The sequence below is a fragment of the Coptis chinensis genome, chromosome 4 (genome assembly GCF_015680905.1).
Source record: "Coptis chinensis isolate HL-2020 chromosome 4, ASM1568090v1, whole genome shotgun sequence".
NCBI lineage: Eukaryota > Viridiplantae > Streptophyta > Magnoliopsida > Ranunculales > Ranunculaceae > Coptis > Coptis chinensis.
In genome coordinates this window covers 537274-558378 of record NC_141459.1, presented here as the reverse complement: position 1 = coordinate 558378, position 21105 = coordinate 537274, and the positions used below count along the sequence as shown (strand labels likewise).

General features: G+C 36.6%; 3 protein-coding genes and 1 pseudogene across 4 annotated transcripts; 1 reads left to right on the top strand and 3 right to left on the bottom strand.

The window, feature by feature from the left end:
- Positions 1-536: 536 nt before the first annotated feature.
- On the bottom strand, positions 537-6802 carry LOC147500959 (putative ion channel SYM8; annotated as a pseudogene). The gene is made up of 12 exons (XR_015221202.1): positions 6151-6802; positions 5997-6065; positions 5007-5620; positions 4525-4707; positions 4241-4300; positions 3928-4131; positions 3328-3576; positions 2924-3022; positions 2590-2784; positions 1957-2049; positions 1110-1375; positions 537-985 (listed from the first exon to the last, which is right to left on the bottom strand). The product of XR_015221202.1 is annotated as a putative ion channel SYM8 (transcript).
- A 2066-nt stretch (positions 6803-8868) lies between these two features.
- Positions 8869-13906, top strand: LOC147500958 (COBRA-like protein 1). The gene is made up of 6 exons (XM_086605972.1): positions 8869-9106; positions 9209-9291; positions 12049-12540; positions 12704-12857; positions 13038-13315; positions 13408-13906. The coding sequence occupies exons 3-6, from the start codon at positions 12147-12149 to the stop codon at positions 13695-13697; spliced, it is 1116 nt and encodes a 371-aa protein (XP_086462098.1). The 5' UTR covers positions 8869-9106; positions 9209-9291; positions 12049-12146; the 3' UTR covers positions 13698-13906.
- A 2430-nt stretch (positions 13907-16336) lies between these two features.
- NDHT (Chaperone DnaJ-domain superfamily protein) lies at positions 16337-17551 on the bottom strand. The gene is made up of 2 exons (XM_086605974.1): positions 17043-17551; positions 16337-16807 (listed from the first exon to the last, which is right to left on the bottom strand). Exons 1-2 carry the CDS (start codon positions 17357-17359, stop codon positions 16384-16386), a joined length of 741 nt encoding a protein of 246 aa, XP_086462100.1. The 5' UTR covers positions 17360-17551; the 3' UTR covers positions 16337-16383.
- LOC147500956 (ubiquitin family protein) lies at positions 17486-20214 on the bottom strand. Its single transcript, XM_086605973.1, is given in 7 exon segments — positions 17486-17982; positions 17985-18045; positions 18158-18323; positions 18739-18802; positions 18902-19016; positions 19573-19717; positions 19843-20214. Coding segments are annotated over 7 exon segments (1002 nt in total). The 5' UTR covers positions 20109-20214; the 3' UTR covers positions 17486-17797.
- Between the last annotated feature and the right edge of the window lie 891 nt (positions 20215-21105).

Sequence of the window (21105 nt, the reverse complement as noted above, 5' to 3'; positions counted from 1 at the left end):
GGAATGTTTGATTCCATTTGAATGTAAAAATCGAAAAAACGCGCCGGACGGAAATGAAACATCTCGTCCGAAGTTAAAAAAAAAACCGATAAAAAGTCGAAAAAACACGCGAGACAAACATTCCATTCGAAAAAGAAAAACCGATTTTTTTTAAAACAACTAAGTGAAAATCTCGGTAACAAGCGCTACCCTCGTTTTGACTTAGTGATATGTGACTGTCATTGTCACCCTTGCATTGGGCAAGGGTTTTTTGGATCAAAGCGGTGAAAACTCTCAATTTCCTCTCTTAGTCACCTGCATTGGGAATGCTCTTAATCGGAATCGTGAGATACCTGTTGAAATAAAGACTTGCCTCCCAAGCTTACTTACTGTGGCTTTATATATAAGCTCTCCTTAAACGAGCTCAAGATTTGAAACAATTGGCCATGGTTTTGACGTTTTGTTTGCTGTCTATTTTAGGACCAAATCACTAAAGAAATCCATCAAAGAAAAAAATAATGAAACCAACAGCGAGGATCATGAGATGGGATCAGAGATAGCAATAAAGGCAAATTTCTATTTATTACTCGTCTCTGTCTTTCTTGGCAGTTGCACCATGAAGAAACGAAATTGCAAGCTTGATCAACTTCTTATTTTATCTATTTGATCCATGTTGTATAAAAGCAAATCAGCCTAATACACACACTTGTGACAAGTTACAATTAAAAACTACAATCAGTGGTAAGAAGAAGCTGCGCGGGCATACAACAAAAAAGTTATTTCTTCTTCATTCGCCTAGGCTGATAACGACGAAAACATCGTCAAGGGACCACTTTCTTTGTAGTGCTTTGTTTACAGGATTAATTACGGCACGGTCTGCATCAGTAAGGCGATATCCAATCACAATCTCTTGTCTCTGTCGACCTCTGATCATGATCTCGTAAAAGCACAACTCTTCTTGATCATATAAATAGAACTCTGCTGGTCTAATACACATCTCGTTCCCCTGTAAAAGAAATTAACAATAATGCTTAGATTCATTCAAGAATGGCCACAAGGACCAGACATGTTTGTCTACTTGAATGAACTCTTCAGTTGTATAGACCTTCAGAAAAGAGCATCCGACATACCTCTTCGGCAAAAAGTTCCTCAAGAACCCGATTGATTTGCTTGTCTTCAGCCACCATTGCTAATGCCATACTCACCCAAGCTCATTTGATAGCACATAATCACTGATTCTGGATACTGATACCAGATTTCTAGTCCTAGAATCCAATATCTCACTAATGATTATGGATTTGTCAGAAGCCTGTTGCATTTCGCGGATCCAAGAACTGTGAGAGAACACAGCATGACGCACAGGAGTACTGGTCTCTTTAGATGGCAGACGCTTGGACTGTAGTTGACACAAATTTCAGAAAAATTAGTTGTCACCAAAACTCAAAGCAAACACATAAAAAGATGCACCTGAAGCATGAAACTTAATTGACACTAAAATACTGCTTATACAACAACAACGTACAACATTACTATATGTAATGGATATGGGGAGAGCTGAGCCTTCAAACTCGTTCAACTACCTACAGTCCAATGAATAAAAGGCAGTGGCTTGGCTGACAGGTCAAGTCTCAGGGGGTTGTTCCCCCAAAGTGTTGGGATCAATTCCCAACTTCACCACGGAAAGGAAAACGGGTGGCGTGGGGGTTAAGTTTAGGGTTTTAAAATTAAAAAGTAGCATGTATGGGTACAACGATTGCCCTTCTGGCTTTTCACTGATAGGTGTTACTCTGATCATGTGATGCCCTATATCTCACACTGCCAAAGTGTCCACAGGTATGATGTCCTGATTATCTAAATTTTTCTTGTTGAACGAAATTATTTTGATAACAATGTCAAACGTGAATGTTAAGGATAAAAGGATGATAAGTTCTCTACAAATTGGCCTTGTGTGTAGAAACATACATACCAAAACTATACCTGGATATCCCGGATGAGAAGAAGGGTTGCAAGAGAACGTGAGTCAGAATGCACAATTGAGTCCTCCACAGACTCATCTGCAAGAATTAAAATCTATTTTCTTAGAGTTAGTACGCAACTATTGAACATGTGACAATCACATCATTTCTCACACCTTTACAGAAAACAAAAATACAAATCTCATAATAAATAAATAAAAGCAAAGCTACAGTTCTCATCTTTAATTGCAATTATATGGTATGTGGTACAGGATTCATGGAAAGGTAGAAACCAAAACCTGTACTATTTACTGATTAAAAACTTTAAAAAACTTCATTATTAGGGAAAACTGAACAAAGAAGGATCCAACTCAAGCCTAACATGCAAAATATCAGGATCCCGAAGACGCACTTCATCGCATTAGAAGAAACCATCAAAATTCCTTGCAATTACACGAACTTCAAAGCACAAGATGTCAATCAAGACGAGATTTTCAAAATGTACAAGTTTCAGAAACAATTCAAAGGAAGAATTAACTAATGGCAGAACCATCTATAAGGAAGCTATGACAAGCAATTACAAAGTGAAAACTAATAAATATATGCAGAAAACCACACCAATTTCGTTATCTTCAGGAAGAAAGATTACACTCACAGAATCAAATGTTTCCAATGGCAGACTCTCCAAGTGCCGCCGAATGACAGCATTTCCCTCTCTATGTACAAGCTTTATGTTTGCTAATCCCAAAATTTCAAGTCCACCATCAGTTAACTTCTTCTCTCTTTCCTTTTCTGGGACATCATTAAACATCCACAATTCTGAACCAGGAGCCAATAATGCCTCTAGTACCTAAATTGCATTAAATTATTTAAGCAAAAGTTAATAATGGTATAGAGTTAGATTTCTTTCTACAGTGTCCCTAGAGTCTAGAGTAGAAAATATATGTATGTAGTACTGAAAGATATGAAAATACGTACAAGCAAATTACCATGATCATATCATCAATGTCACGTCGCCAACCAACAAAAAGTATTCTCTCTGGATATTTTTTAGGGGTAAACTGAGTAGGAAAATATCCCCTGCGCACCTGTAGCATGGAAGTTTAATAAGTTTTAAGAGAATTCCAAGATAAAGATGAAGAATGGTCTTAAATAGTTAGCCAAAATTTTTTCCACTTTTTCAGAAATTGAAAGGAGTGGAGGAGTATGCCTTGAAAAATATCAGGAACGCTGTAGGTCAAGGCATCAGCAATACAGATGCATACACCATAAATTTGAAGTACTCATAAGATTCGGGTATAAGTCCAATTCAATTGATAGAAATTTCCTCAAACTGATATATTATTATTAAGCAAACCCATTTGTTTTTATCAGACAAAAGCCAAAATATGACCTCAGGTAAAGGGCCTGGAGTGTAAGTATTATCATCCTCAGCTATAACAAGGACTTCATCGCCTTCTTTTAGAACATAATCAACACGTGGATTTAGGGTGATCTTTCCACCATAAGCAGCAATTTTGATTCCACAAGGAATCGCATCAGGGAATGAAATCAGCACATCTTCAAAGCGCCGACCATCTAGTTGAGGCCATCTTTTGATATAAAACTCTGCATTTTCAAACCCTAATATGTCCTCCCATATCTGCACACGAAGAAAAAGGAGAAAAAGGGCATCGACACTACTTGTTTAGACTGCATTTAGAAATTAACACATAACAACATAGTACAATCACAGGGTTCATTCAAAAGTAGACGCTACACTACAATTTTTCTAGTGGTCTGAATAGATTAAGCCCGTTCAAGCATTCAACTGTACCGGGAAAATACTTGTGAAAACATGAGCAATGACTCAGTATCTAAAGTTGAAAAGGTAACAGCCAGCTAGTCAGCATTATTGTCATATGGATATGACCCGCGACCCACCATTGAGGGGGAGTGTAGTCTGTTAACCACATTCTATACTAGTTTCTACTACAGCTAGTTTTAAACTAACCTGTGCCAGACCAGGTTGGAGAGCACACTGTATCATCAATCGTCCAATCACATCATGAGCAACTACTGTTTCAATAAGTTCTCCTCCAACAAGCTTCACTAAAGGTTCATTGTCAAGATCACTCATCTCCACGACAACATGACCACTCAGTCCCTCTTTCACTCCAGTAAGACTCAGCACTACCCTGAGAGCCCGTGCATCACTCTGGTGAAAAAAGAAAGAGAAATTAGACCTTTAACAATTATAAGATCAAATTGGATTCAAGAAATTCAACCAATAAAACCCGACAATTGAGGTTAAAATAGAAAGAAACCTGATCTGCATTTTCGTCAGATGCCAATACAATGATGGCGCGAGCCTTTGAAACAGATACCTGGTAAACAATCATACAAAAGTATCAGTTTACTCATTACCAAAAAAAAAAAAAAAAAGTAACAGTTTACATAAGAACTCAAAAGTAACAAAATATGGTGAAATGGAGGATACACATTGTTGGCATATTCCAAACATTCAAGACAGCTGACTATTGTTCTTATACAAAATGGAGATTGCGAAAATGTTGAATAGACTTTTCTTTCTATTTGGTTAGCATCGTACCTTTTTCAAGTCAGCCACTATGAGAGGACTGCCACTTCTGCATATGACAGAGGTCCCCATGAAGTCAAATTCCAGTTTAGCTATGTCTGCTTCCATCTCTTCCTTGTCTCTTTCTGCAAGCACCACAACTACTCCACCGCCAATACTCTTATTTGCTATTGCCAACTGCTTCAAAAGTGACCCCTGTTGAAACAGAAATATAACCATTTAACACATGACAATAGAAAAACTTCTAAGAAAAAAAAAAAAAGTTGTAAACATATCTATATTTGTATCAAGACTGAATACAGCATGGTTAACTAAGCAAGTTGAGTGAAAGTAGCAGGGTTATCTGGTTACAAATCCACTTCAAAGTCGTACATCTAATTGAGATCCAAGGTTTCAATGACAATCAATGCAAATGCATTAACCAAAACAACAAAATCAGATTCACGGTAACGATGAAAATTAAGTCCAAAACAAGAGTTACCTAGGTGAATTACCAATTTGTCACTCCATCCAAGGATTAGTATGTGATTTCTCTCAATGACTTCACTCTTTCCCTTCCGCAATGAGTCCACCTTCTCTGAGATTGCATCAGAAACGAGCCCAAGCATCATTGCAAATATTAGCATGCCTCCTGAGCTAATGGAGACAGAAACAACCCTCGGCCCAACGCCAACACTATCTGCATGATTTCCAGAGTCGGCTATGAATGTCCATGAAAGCCAAAAAGCCTCGGCAAGGCTCCCATCACTAACAGCATGCAAGGCCAAACCACCAAACCCAATGAGAAGCATTGTTGCAAAGAGAAGTGCAAGAAGCTTTGCATATGGGTAAACAGAGAAGAACACATCGACCCTATACGCAATCCTCTTCTTCAAAGGAACCTCTTCTTCATTACTCTTGTCCCTCTTTGAGATACTCTTTATTCGGTGATGATTAAGACATTTGAACAACATGAAGAGTGTCATGACCATAAAGACCAAAGTGTACAGTACTTCCATTAAACTGTCAGAGTTCCCAAAATATAATAAGGAGCCACTATCTTCAATCTGTAAAACTTCAATTTCACTATGAAGACCCGATTCCCACTACACAATCTACGTATTTCTCCCTGCAGGAAAAATAAACCAAATTAAAGTCTAAAAGCTACTTGAAACAATCAACCAAATACTCTAAATTAAAAACACCAAACCAAACTTAAATTCCTCAAATACTCTACTTGGGATTACGAGGTTTCAGTTTTTCTTTTTAAACTAGTTTGTTACTCAAAAAAATTTCAAAATATGGCTATCCACATATAAGCAATATCCAGAGTCCCAAATATAGACAAATACGCAGGTGCCGACTAGCAAAGTCGGTAAAACCTTTGGGTGATGATACCAGAGGTCTGGGGCTCGAACCCCGCCAGCATCAAAGAGTTACTCATCTCATTTAAAACAGGCTTACCAATCAAAAAAAATATATATATAGACAAATACGAAGAATACCTGAAGCTGTATAACCTGCTTACGCATAAAAACCGCAAACAATACAGATGATATACAAGTTACAATGAGCTGCAACAGAAGTAAAACCAAAGTAATAAGTACCAAATGCCAAAAAAATACTCAATGCAATAACTTAAGAAACCAATTAACCAACCATGTATATAATAACCAAGCTGCTGTTATATCCTCTACTCTTTGTAACAACAGGTGTAGAAGGGCCTGAAACCAAAGTATCCTCTTTCACTAGTTTACATTTGTTATCCTCTTCAAAAACTCTCAGTTTTGAGGAAAGAACTTTATTCACTTCATCTTTAACACGAAGAGGCTTTAAAGAAGCCATCTTTTTCTCTTCTCCAACCTTCTTGGTCGTTGACAAAGACAATGACTTGTTACTAGTTGTTGTTTTGATATTGTCTCTATTTCGAGATGTATGTGGGCCAAGAAAAGAAGGGTAATACCAATCACGATCATAGATTCCATTAGCAGTAGATGTATCAGAAGAAGAAGAAGAAGGGCCATCGATGGCATTATTAGTAGAAACAAAGAAACGATGAGCAGATGATGATGATGGTGGAGAAGCTGTTGAAGTGGATCGAGATTCATCAGCAGGGATTGATAGTGTTCTAGATTTCTTTAGAAGTGGTGGTCGATCGTTTGAAGTAGAAGAAGTGATGGCGTTGGGCTCTTTTTGCATTTTGAGGAGTGGGAAATAATAAGTGAAGTGATGAAGAGTTGACGAGGTTATGAACCAACGGTAGTAACAGTTAACTGAAATAAAGTGGCGAAAATGTCGGGGGGGGGTGGAACTTGGGTCGGGTTAGCCCAAGTCTGATGGACTAAAACCCGATTTTTGTTAGTTTTGGGCTAATATGTCATATTCATAGTTTGTAAAATCAAAACCCGATTTGGTTTTGGGTTGGATTTGGGTTAGAATATCAAAAATCTGAAAAACCCGAGCCCGTATACATATATGTATGTATATATTTCAATTATTCTATTCTTATAAAAATAAGGTTGAGAATCTCTATTTTAGATAGAATAATATAATCAACAAGGTTAATTTCATTTTCAAACAATCAAAAAAAAAAATAAAATTTCATTAGAATATTTCAATTTCAGTGTTTTTTACCTCCTAATTCTAAAAAAAATCCGTAAAATTTGATCAACCCGACATAACCCAATCTAACTCGAATTGGTCAGGCTAAGGCTTGGATTAAAAATTTAAGGACCGACTAGAACTTGGGTTGAAACATTTGAAACTCGAGTTATGTCTCAACCCGCCCTAGTTCCACCCCTATGTGAAATTGTGAATCAAATGTAGCCGAAAATATTCTTAATTTCCAATATGTCAAACAGAATATACCGATAAATATAAATATCGATATTTTCAATATAGATAAAATTGTGTGACCAAATTAGATGGCAATAAACCTGTAGTAATAGAAACTTTGTTATGGGTCACACTCTCACACTCACACTCAATCGAATCAACACACAAGTGGGTAGAGAACTACTACATCATCTGTCCATCAAGCAGAAATAGCATTAAGAAGATTTAGGGTCTGTTTGATAAAAATTCCCACTTACCGTCAAGCAAATATATAGTTGGAAAATAATTTCCCATTTTAAAAATGTCGAGAATATATCTAGTGAGAAAATTTTTATTTTGCGGCTTTATTTGCACAATTTGTATCTTTATTGGTACTTGATAATACAAAATTTTCTATTGGCAAATAATTTTTAAAATATTTTAGTTTGTATTTAAAAAAAAACTAATTTTCCATGTAGCATTTTTTGTCAAATCCTCATATTTACCATGGTGCAGTTTGTCATTCTCTAATCTCTATGATCGACACATAGAAGATTAGGCTCAAGGGAAGCATCCTAGATCAGATCACTATAACAAAGTTTGCTCTGTTTAATAAAACTACATGTTGCATCCATTGGAAACAGAAGATAGCATGTTACACAATGAGTTAACTACATTGAGGATTTTGAGAATGACGAAGTAACTAGATTAATATAATTGAAATGCAACTCATGGACATCATAATACTTACTTAAGTGATAAACAAAGAAGATCAACTTACAAATCTATTGGGAGTCTGTTAGAAAGTAATTTTTTTTCCCCATTTTTTCAACCTGGGGCGACAGTGGTAATGTCGCACGACAGTATCAATGTCGCGCAAGATAGACCCTAGTCCAAATTTGCGACTGTTATTTGTCTCCACCTAGAGTTAGTCAAATTTTGCGGATACTTACTTCAAATTTCGCCTCAAACATGCAAGTGATACTACCGGCCACCACCTAGAGATACTCTAACTTTTAAGATCACCAGACCCACACCTTTATTTAGAACCTAAGCCATCCCAATAAAAAACTTCTTACTACATGTACAAAGGACCACAAACCAACAAGAACAATATAAACCTAAATACCCACTTAGGAAAGCTAAACAAAATACAAAATAAATACCAACCCTCTTCATGTTCCTTTAAACAAACTTTGTGTCATCATCCAAAGCAACAAATATTCAGCCATATACATATATAATGACAAGCTCCAAAAATATAGTTTTTTCAAAATCAATATATATTCATAAGAAGAAAAAAAGAACAGTGATTCAAAATATGATTAGTTTCCAATCATATGGAGAAGCAGGAACAACTTCAATTCTCTCCAGTGTTGCAGTCACACCTATTACACGGTTTACACCCATATTAGCTAGTGTCATGTGTTTGCTAGCGGGAAAATATATATGGTTATCAAGCAGGCCCTTATGATTACAGCTAAGTCACACCCAAAGATTCGCACTAGATATAGACTTATTCCAATTTTGGAAACTCACATAAACCCGCTCATTGATTTCCTTGGGATTACGAGAAAGAAACATGCACGAAAATGCATTTATACCATGCCCTCCTTATTCCCATGCCCACCCTCGTTCCTCTCATTTACTCATTCCTTCTCTTCTTCTTCTCTAACAAAACCCCTTCATTTGCTAACACGAAAAAAAGTCCATTGAACCAACATGCATGCAATGTGCACAAGAAAGTTTTTTATCTCTCTATTATTCTTCCTTCTTCATGGCTACATTGTTTCTCCTGTTGGTACGTTCCTCTAAATTCATGTCTTCCATATCAATCAAAACAATTACATTTTTTCGTCCCTAGACCAATATGGTTTTGATTAATCCTTTTTTTTATATATAGATGGATATGATCCATTGGATCCATATGGGAACGTTACAATCAAATGGGATGTTGTCTCTTGGCCTGCAGATGCCTCATACGATGTAAGTCTCTTTACCACATAGGATCAAAATCTGTTTGTTTAATTATTTTTGTTAAGATATTGTCAAAACATTTCTTGCTTTTTTTTCATTGGCGTGAAAGCCTGGAGAACAAGGAGCTATTTAAGGTTAGCATTTACTTAAGGAAGTAAACTATGTTATACTCCAGGAAGTTTTTTAGCTACAGAGCTTCGGGCCTACCACAAAGTCTGAGCCTTTGATGTGGTGGAACTGTGGAAGAATCAGAAATGATCAAAATCATAGTGGACTGTGGTGCGCTGTTTAGGTACTGAAGTAGTTTGGAGTGGGGACTATATGATCATTACTTAGGCAAACGCGTTTTTTTGGCCCACAGAAATACCGGAAACCAACCTTAAACATTTTCGGACACTTTGTTTATCTGGGTCCCACTACATTGGGCCCAACTAATCTGGGTCCCACTACACTGGGCCCAACTAATCTGGGTACCACTTGATCTTATTTGAAATAAACTTGATCTTATTTTATGTCACATTATTCCTTTAGTTAGTGATTCTTTTGGTACCATACCTTATTCTATCATTAACTCTAATCTAACAAATAGATTGTCATTAGAACACAAATATTGGATTAATTGTGTATACATATTACTTGTGCATCTGACTGCATTTTGTTCCATATACACTAGACTCATGCACGTGCTTCGCACGTTTTTGGTGAAATCACAAAGCTACAATATTTTTCTCTCTCAAAACATAGATGGGTCCACATTATATGATGATCACATTATTTACATCGCACCCTGGCCAACACAGACAAATTACCTTTCTGCCCACAAAAAAACAAATTTGAAATTCGTAAAATTACCATTTTACCACTACCTAAAGTCAAAAAAATAATAAATTTTTTCGAAATTAAACAATTGCCACCGTGAAATCACAAAATAACGATTCTGCCACTGTACACAAAACAACGGATTTTGTGTCTGTCGAGAAAAAGAAATGTCATTTCCAACTCTTAAAAGTATTTTTAGACACTTGTCAATCATTGGTGGTCCTTTAGTTTTTGACAAAAAATAATAAAATATTAAACAAATTAACTCTTATTTACCCAAATAGATTGTCATTTGAAACACACTATTCATTATACCTCATATTTTTCTATATAGTAAGATTTATATGCAAGATGACTTTGACTCACTCAAGTGATCGGCATCGTAGTCTCGTATAAGGTTACAGTCCAACACCTTAATACACTCGACGTCTTCAGCCATATACATCTTTAAATTGATGTATTGACCTGCATCGAAACTTAAATCAAGTACTTCTTCCTTTATCACCTTATCGATGATTTAATATACACCACGCGCCTTGGGTAATTATCCAACTTATTCATAGTGCATATATATTCTTTGGACTTTACACTCATGACCAATCTTTTATCTAGCTCTTATCAGGTAGAGTCTGCATCTTCACCTTTACCCTTAGGCGTCCCTAGAATACTTTCGAAGATACGATTTGGTCCATGTAACTTAACTTAGACGTGTCTTAATCCCATTCTCGTTACATGTTCTCTGAATTTCTCTAGAGACAACCCCTTAGTCATTGGGTCGGCCACCATCTCTTCAGAGGGAATATAGTCGATTGTTATTTCATCCTCTCCACTATATCTGAATATAGTGATATTTAACATCAATATGTCTGCCTTTAGAGCTATTTAGCTCCACTTTTTATCAAAAAGATAGTGGACTTGTTGTCATAGTACATATTGACTGGCATGCTAGGTATACCAATCTTTAGACTATCGATAAATCGTTTTATCCATACAACATTGCCAACTGTTGTACTGCAGGCTATATATTCAGCTTCCTTTGTATGTTTTGCCACACAACTTTATTTCTTACTCAACCAAGAAATAGTTATTCCACCAAACATAAATATATGACCACTTGTGGATTTCCCATTGTCGGCGTCTGTGTATCCAACAAGTTCAAGGTCATCCAAACCGAAACACAATTTCATATCCATTGTGCCTTTTAAATATCTAAGTATTCGTTTTACTGCTTGCCAATGTGCCTTTCCAGGATTTGATTGGTACCTACTAACCAATCCTACTGCATGACAAATATCTGGTCTAGTACTTGTCATTGCATACATGAGACTTCCAACAGCTCTGGCATAAGGGACATTTGCCATTTCTTGTTCTTCCTCATCTGTACACGGACACATCATCTTACTCAAAGTAAGACTTTTACAAACAGTTGTACTCAATGGTTTGCAATTTCCATTTTGAACCTCTTAGGTACTTCCCTTAGATATCGTTCTTGATCCAAATACAACAACTTGGAGTCTCTATTTCTAGTGACCTTAATTCCAATTATGTAGTTTGCCTCACCCATATCTTTCATTTCAAATTCGGATCCCAAACGAGCTTTTGTAGTTTTCAACATATATTGGCAATTGGAAGCTAATAATATGTCATCTACGTAAAGCGACAAAATGGCAATTTTGTCATGGTATTTCCTTATGTAAACACAGTGGTCCAAGGGATTTACTTCATATCCCATGCTAATGATTGTTTGGTGAAATTTCAAATACCATTGTCTTGTGGATTGCTTAAGTCCATATAAAGACTTCTTTAATTTGTAGACTTTTTCCTCTTGTCCCTTCATCTGAAACCCTTCAGGTTCAGTCATATAGGTGTCTTCTTTCAAGTCTCCATTTAGGAATGCAGTTTTGACATCTAACTGGTGTAATTCAAGATCTAATATTATACATGCAGGTAAAGATTTTCATATTTAATTATCAATTATTTCGACAACTGGAGAAACCTGGTTGGAAATTGAAGTGGGATTGGCAGGGGAAGAGGTGATATTAAGCATGGATGGTGCAGAGGCTGTTGAACAAGGAAATTGCTTCAACTACGGTGGTACTAGTAGTCCTCCTCATTGTTGCAAGAAGAATCCTCAAGTTGTTGATTTATTACCTGGTGCACCTTATAACATGCAGACTGCAAACTGCTGCAAAGGTGGTGTATTGTCCTCTATGAATCAAGATCCAACAAAGTATGGATCCATGTTCCAGATGCACATAGGAAATGCGCCTTCGATTAACATTACAGAACTGAAAGTTGCAAAGGATCTTTCATCACTAAACAAACTTATTCCCGGTAATTTCAGCCTTGGACTTCCTGGCTATACATGTGCTGAACCACGTTTTGTCCAGCCAAGTAAATTCTATGTGGATAATGGGCGTCGAGCTGCAGAAGCTTTCAGTAAGTTGATGTAAAATTTTCTATATACAATTGTTATGTCTCTTATTTACGTATAATCTTTGAACTTTTTTCTGAAGTGTGCTTTCTTTTGCTTCGTGAGTGGTTTATTTTTTTTCTTGAACAAATTGACACAAGTTTGTTGTGTTCATTGTTTGTATTGTAGTGACCTGGAACATAACCTGCTCCTATTCTCAGTTTGGGGCGTCGCCAGCACCAACCTGTTGTGTTTCCTTATCTGCATTCTACAATGAAACGATTACGCAGTGTCCACAGTGCAGTTGTGGATGCCAAGGAGAACCTGGAACCAAATGCATCAAGTACTTACTATAACTTTGGAAAAAATTCAAATTGATATGGCCTGGTAACTAAAACAAGAGAGTTCACCAACTAAGTTAATCAGATTTTAGTACTGAGCATACTCATCCATATATATCAATGTGATATCCTCTGTAGGTTGTTCTGTATTCATACATCATGTAACTACATACGATGTGCAGGCCTGGCGAATCACAATCTGTGTTGCAACTACCGCACCATGAAAATCAAGTTGTTCCTCCTGCTGTGATGTGTACAAGACATATGTGCCCTATCCGAGTGCACTGGCATGTGAAGGTGAGCTATAGGGATTATTGGAGGGTTAAGATGACAATAAACAACTTCAACTATGTTAAGAATTATAGCCAATGGAGCTTGGTAGTGCAACATCCCAATTTGGAAAGTGTAGTGCAAGTTTTCAGCTTTAATTACAAGCCTCTTGACCAGTATGGTTACGCCAGTAAGTAAAATCTCAACTTGTTCTACAAACAGAAGTATTCATTTGTTCCACCACCCATTGCACTCTGCTGATTCGATATTTTTGATCCGCAGATGATAGTGGAATGTTTTGGGGGATTCAATACTATAATGACATGCTACTCCACTCTGGACCTAGTGGAAATGTGCAGTCAGAAATGTTACTCCGCAAAGACCCCGGAATATTTACGTTTAGAGAAGGATGGGCGTTTCCAAGAAAAATAGTTTTTAACGGCGTAGAGTGTGTCATGCCACAACCAGATGACTACCCCAGGCTTCCCAACAATAGCCCTCTGAACCCCGTTGCTAAGCCATATATTTCGTTAATGTTATTCTTGCTTACGTTAATGATATTACTCTCTTGAAGAAAATTCTTTCGTGTGACCTATCAACATGGTCTACTCAAAATGGCGCATCGGCGAGAGCTTTTGGGATAGGTTCCTTCGGGGTTGATGAGCCTTCGGGCAATGTAAGTCTTCAGGCTAGCTAGGGTCTTTCAATGTAACTGGCGTGGGTCTGCATTAACCATCTAAATATTTCCAAAAAAAAAAAAAAAAACGTGCCATTCACCATAGATGATGTTCTCATTTGCGAATTGTTTAGTTTCAAAAATACTAGACGGCAGGTACTAGATACGTAATGGATGTCGCAGGAGCATATTGATGACGATGATAACTCACAGGATGGTGATGAACCATGGCAGTTTCAAAAGGGGAAAGATGTGGATTTGACTCCTCTTCCACCTAGGGCTAGAAAAATTCCAGCAAGATATAAATGAATTATTTTTACTGGAATTACACATGGTTTAGACAATAGAATGAAGGATTTATCACCTTCATGGAATCTATTTTTTGGTTTAAAAGTGGGAACTTAATCCAACCCGGGTGGTGCTTAACCCCTAGTTTGTAATCTTATTATTATATATAATATATCCACATTTTGCCTGCAAAAAAAAAAGGTACTAGATACGTACGTTTAGCGCAGCCACTGGAAACTAAACTTTGCTGTATAGAAGCACCCTCTCTTGAAAATAATACACAACCCACTCTAGATCAAGAAGAGAATTGATACGCAAAATGGAAAAAGAAAAAAAGGTTTTAATATTGTGAGGTTCTCCTCAAGGTTGCAATGCTCACACTAGTACTACTGTTGCATGATTACTTTTCTTATTGACAGCAAGTTGCCGGGAAATAGTTTCTGGGCTTGTCTTTGCATAGTTGTCTTCCCACTCTGCCTATCAAAGACGCTAAAGTGATACTATTGCGTATTGACCTCTGCTTCTGAGACTTATAACCTGACGATTGCACAACTATCAAAATATGGTCTCATAAATACATAGACATCGTCCGTAAATACGTTAGACCCTTGTTGTAATTAACATGAATACTGTTGGATGCGAATAAAGAAAACAATGAAGAGACAAGGGATTGTTGTAAGGAACAATGATTTAGGTCTTGCTGGATGTCGTCTTACTCAGGATATTGAAGTACCATAGTCTTCCTCACAGGATATCAGAGGATATTGAAGTACCCTATATGGACGCACAGTCCTGATTATATAGAGGCAAAGTCAGTTTAGGCAATTGGCCAAACCACACAATAAGCCTGAGCCCGAATCGTGTCGTGTGTGGCTTTGGGTGAGTCCTCCCTCCTGCAGGAGCGAGGGGGCCCAGGGCGCTCACAGACCCTCAATTTCTTCAAAAAAAAATGACTACTATATATATGAAAATGATTTTGTTACTAAACCCTCACTGTAACTGACCAAAAACAAAAACCCCCTTCCCCTAACTAACATAAGAAAGTTCTGTATTTCAAATTTTATGTATTTTGAGAAACAACACTTTTGGCAAGTGTTTTTCCTTGTTTGGAAAAAGGTCCAATAATTCATATGTATGTTTATTGGTATGTTTTCTAAACCTTAATTCCCCAATCTCTTATTTTTTAGTCTTTTTATAATAAATTTTATTAGTTATAATTCAATTTTTGCGTAATGAATTCAATCCATCGACACTTGAGTCCATTACAATTTTAATTTGTTGCATAAAATTGTAGTAAATTTACTTTTGAATCTACTTAAAGCATTGATTTGGGGATTGAAAACAAAACGAAAACAATTAAAATAAATGCTAAAGTGACCACAAAAAAAATGTATTGGTGTCTAAACATGTACAGTTTTAAACAATGGTGGGATCATAAACCATGTTGGCGCAACAAGCTAGTTTGAAAATCCAAATTTTGCTTACCCACTATAGATTTTTGAGAAAGCGTAAACATGAGAATTATATTCTCAATCTAGAATTTGTAAACGCTTTGTAAGTCTGTAACACCATTTTTTGTTATTAATATTAATTACCCTTTAGCCAAAAAAAAAATGTCGAAACATTGTATAATATTTTTTATTGCGCCTATGTGTTTATTTTTTTTCCCAATGCCTTTTGGACTATTTTCCTTACAGTTCTAAAGAATTCATTGTTTTTTTCATTTGTGGAATTTTAAAGTGGTTTCCATAAGCATATATATTTGTAAGAAGCATATATTTGTAGGCACTTTTTTCTTAAGTTCCTAATTTTCTAAAGCTAAATATCCGTGTAATATTTTTTTTCTCCTAAATCGATCTATTAAGCAATCTAGTCTTTTGTAATTTCAAAATTTACATATCTTTTGTGATGGGATTCGAATTGTGTTTTTTTCTTTTTTACTTTTAAAAATAATGCAAGGGAAAACAAAAATTCGACAAATTGGGTGTTATCTTATTCTAGTTTTTATATAGTGACTAGTTGTGGCTCACCCTCACCCAATTTCCTGGCTCCGCCACTGCTCCTAATACAAAAGCATTTGTACCCTAAAGGCACGCCTTTATGGTAGAGGAATTCCTCATATACATCACTTGCTAGTGGTGGATAACCAATGTGAGACTATCTTCTATGCATTAAAGTGGAGAGAACACTCTTTGTTCATCTCCTCCACTTTGCATACACACTCTTAGTCATTTGAAATACAAGAGATTCCAACAAATTCATGATACAATCCCAAACTATTTACACACATCTAGTTAGTATGGTTCCTTAAAAAAGATAACGTATACAATGCAACATATTGAGAAAACTAGAATAACAGCATCAACGGTGAGGGCAGCTTGGGATTGGTCACTTAACTTCAAATTTCTGCCCCCCCTAAGACGATCAACTGTATCTGGTATGGACTCAAAGTTTTTAAGCTCTTGTTCATAAGGATCGTCAAACTTCACCTTCATTTTCTCAGCTCGGATGCTGGCAGCTTCTTGAGCTAAAGTCCAATCGTAGAACCGACGACTCTCGTCATTACTCAAAATGTCATACACTTCTCTTAATTTCATAAACTTTTCTGATGCTGCTTTTAGTGGAAGCGTCGTTGTATCTGGATGATATTCCTTAGATAGTCGTCTGTAGGCAGCTTTGATATCTTCCATATCGGCTTCCACAGGTACTCCTAAGAACCTATTATATAAATCACAAGCTATTTTTAATGTAATTGAGTATGTACTACGTAAATAAGTATGGTCCAAATGAATTGGTGTTCCTCCTATCCATCCATCATTGCCTTCCAGGAATCTTCGTTCATTGAACCAAACACAGCGTAAGGCTTGCTTTTAGTGTGTGTCAACATTGTTTTTTGGTAATGAACACATGAAATTCTTGTAAAGAAAGATAATATGTAATATGTAGTACTCACTGGTAATGAGAATTGGTGGAGTTAATCAAGTCTGCGAATTTATCTCCTAAGAAATCATTTTGCTGTCCCTCTTCAGCTTTCATTGTGTCCGACCACTGCGAATTGGTGCTCCCTCCAACCCATCCTTCATCTGGATTCTCCCAGTGGATTCTGGTGTCGACTCCTGGTGGAGCCTTTCTAGGCTGGTCTGATTCAGCTGATCCATTAGCCACAGCGTAAACACGAAAACTAATACAGCTTCTTCTTCGTCGGACCTCCTCTGAAACCTTCCTGCCCACGCTTAGAAGCGAAGTCTGAGGACATATTGCTGTAGCCATTGGAAGGAATAATACATAGCAGCAAGTTGTTATTTCTATAGATTTTACTCAATTGCAAATAAGAAACTTCTTCAGGGGAGTGTTGAGTGGTGGAAGAGTAATTAGATCCTGTCCACACATTAAGCATGTAGAAAAGATAAGATAGCACACATAATTTAGTGTGCAAAATAAATTATGCAAAATAAGTCCCTAATAGTTTTGTTCTCCTATACGCTTGCAGAAAACTCCTCCAGTTTCTCATAAATTTACATTGAGAAAACAAAAATATACCAAGTAAATAAGATAAAATTTTGGAGTGAGAAACAACAAATACGACTAAATTGGATAATAAGTTAATGGGTGCTCCATCAGCAGACCCAAAAGAAACATCACAATCAAGTGTAGCATCGCTATTGTTCTTTTGGAGGAATGTATAATAAATCAGTGCCCATTATCATCTCAAGTATGCCTGCGCCTCTTGGAATTGTCCACTTCTGTATACAGCTCCCAATCCCGGTGATCAAGTACACTCAGATCACTAAGCTCAGCTATGGCAAGCAAATACTGAGTGAGCTTCACTAGCTCCTGATCACTAGCGCGGTTTTCATGGGCTTTCTTGAAAGGCCGGATCACCAGACCATTTTGGGGTTCATCACAAAATTTCTTCGCAGGTCGTCAAACATAATGGTGTTTTTTGAACTATAAAACTGCAAAGGCAGGGCATAGACAATTGGTATCACAAAAACAATATTGTAATAATTGGTGCAAAAATGATGACCAATAAGAAGTGGAAAAGCAAGATTTGAGTCATAATTGAACCTCTGGAAAGTGACCCCAGATCAGATCAAGTGGCTTGCAATCATATAAGCGACCCGAATCAGATTGCACTGTAATCATTGCTAAGTGGTCTAGGAGAGCTGTTATTTTGTAGTTAGGGTTGTTGAGGACTCCCAGCTGTTCCATCTTCAATTCAACCCACTTCATGCTGCAGCAAAGAAAATCAATAATTTATATAATTTGAACAGAAAGTCCTCTAACATATGATTTCCATACCGTTCTTTATTTTTATCTGTAAAACATGATCTCCATTCAGAGGGGAGTATCCAATTCAGGGGGTGTATGAATAATAATTTTAAGAATTTCTTTAAGCTGGTTTATTCAATGAAACAAGATGCTTATATATAGACATTGCATATTTCTGTGCAACACACACAAAATAACCCCATATCATTACATAAACCCTGATTTTCTGAACTGAATATAAATGTAGAAATGTAGCTTTGGTGATGCCCTGACAATAAACCAGTATTGGACAACAGCCAAAAACATTATGAAACTGACCATCCTAAGAATAGCCAACTACATCAGAAAAAACCCACAAGAGTGTATCCAGTACTGACCTAGTTGCAGACCATATAATGATATCATACTCCGAATAAGCTGCGGAGAGGAACTCGTGAAGATCTGCACAGATGCAGATTGATGTCGTGAACCAAACAGGAAAAGGAATACTTGAAAATAATCACAGACTACTTCAACCTCAATAGACAACATAGTACTTACAGGGTCGCATAAGCTCAAGTGGGTTCTCAGCTGTGGACCGATGATCAAACAAAGTATAATCAATGTCCAAAACGAGCAGCTTCTTTCCTTCCCGACACGGCTCGCGAAGTTTGATCTGATAAGCAATTCCAGTAGCTAAAGTTAACACTTAGAGAAAAGCATGAGCCCTTAGAGCATTTGCAATGCAGGTGGATAAAGGGGGTTTGTGACTATAGTCACCAGTTTTGTTGAAAAAAGGGTGTGCAATGCAGAGGTGAAAAACTGGTGATTATTTTCCCCAGTTGAAATCAAGGTGAAACCTTCCACCGAGATAGTGGCTGACTTATTAACTTCGGACGGGATGTTGGATTCCGTGTGTTTTTTTCGATTTTTTTGGACGGAATGTTTCATTCCATCTCGCGAGTTTTTTCGGTTTTTTTTTTTAGACAAAATACCGGACGGGATATTACATTCCGTCTCGATCAAAAACCTCCAAACGGAATCTAACATCCTGTCCGAGATTTTTTTTTCACCTTTGCATTGCACAGGTTCACCTTGCTTTTCACCATTTTGGTGAAATGAGGGGAATAAGTGCCTACGTGGAGGTGAATAAGGGGGGGGATTATTTTGACTTGCATTGCAAATGCTCTTATTATCAAAGTGTAAATCAATGCCCATAAAAAAGAAATGACCTTATATCGACTAATGCGCCGCCTCAACTTCTGCTTGTTCGCCTCTTTATCCTTAATGTGTACAGCTTCTACTTGCCCAATCTCAAAGTCATCAATAATTTCTGGTGCATCCACTTGATCTATGATAATATCATCTTCCACGGTACTACAATTAGAGTTATAACATTACAAGAAATAATAAAGATTCATACTTTAAACCATAAAACATATTCATTCATGAATTTAAACAAACCAGTAAATAAGCCATGAGAAAAAAAACATAAAGATTACCCAACCATGGTCATCTTGAGAGAAGACTTAAGTGGTAGTTGTGATAACAGGAATGCATCATTAGCAAGTTTAGAACCAACTTTTGGGTAAAGCAGTTTCTGCCTCTTTGGTAAAACATTAGTTACTTCACAGATTCTAAGTTTCAGCTCACCAACAGTATCGTCACCGCAAACTCTCACTGTGTATTCTTTCCCACTCCATTTTACTGTCAGTGTTACTTCTTCTTCTGTTAGAGACGATGATGCTGTTGCCATTGCCATGGTCATTTTTTTTCTTCAAAACTCACGTCGCCACCAAATAACTTGAGAGCACCCCAAGCTGAGCCTCAAAACATGTGTAGCAATTGGGCTGCGAGCCCAATTTTCCAATTTTTTTTTTGTTCCAAGAAATCTATTCTGGATTTTAATAATCAACAAAGTAAATTTACACAAAACAACTATGTAAATATAATTTTTCAGACTTTTTCAATTGCGATAAATGTTGTGGAAATTTAAATTTTCACATGTAAATGTACAAATATATATATGTAAAAGACTGTGTAAATTTATATTTTCATATACACATGCAAATTTTATATTGTTATATGTAAATACTGTATTTACATATGATGATGTTAGCCCGATTTGTGTTTGAGCCGAAATTCAGTCCAGTTTTTGATTTATTGATTGTTGGGCTTTGTCCTGGGGTGTAATCCTTGAATTTCTGTACCTCAAGGCCCAATATATAGAGATAACTAAAAACATCTTTAGGAGATAAACAAAAAAAACACAAAATTTTTAAACCAAACCAAAAACATGCCAACCAATTTTAGGGGAAATATCAAATTTTCGACATCAAATGACGCGGTTTTGAATAAACTAAGGCATATAAAGAAAAATGGATCTCTCAACACTAGAAAACATTAAATTTTAAGGACAAACGCGGTTTTGAAAAACCGCGTGATGTGTCGCAAATTAATTTTCTTATTTATTTTCTTTCCAAATCTCTCGCGACTGCGCCATAAAAGCCCAAGCTCATACGGTGTTAAAAAAACCGCGCGGTTAGATTTGATATAACACCAAAACTGAAACCAAATTTTGGTCAATTTGGTGTTTTGTTTGATATTTTTTTGGTGTTTTCATCAATATGTAACTCTCCTTATAATGAAAAAACACCAAATTATTGAAAATTTGGTGATTGTTGAAAATTAAGTGTTTGGTGCTAGAAAAGTATCTCACCTAAAGATGCTATGATGGCATTTGGGCTCCTGATTTTCTTGATAAA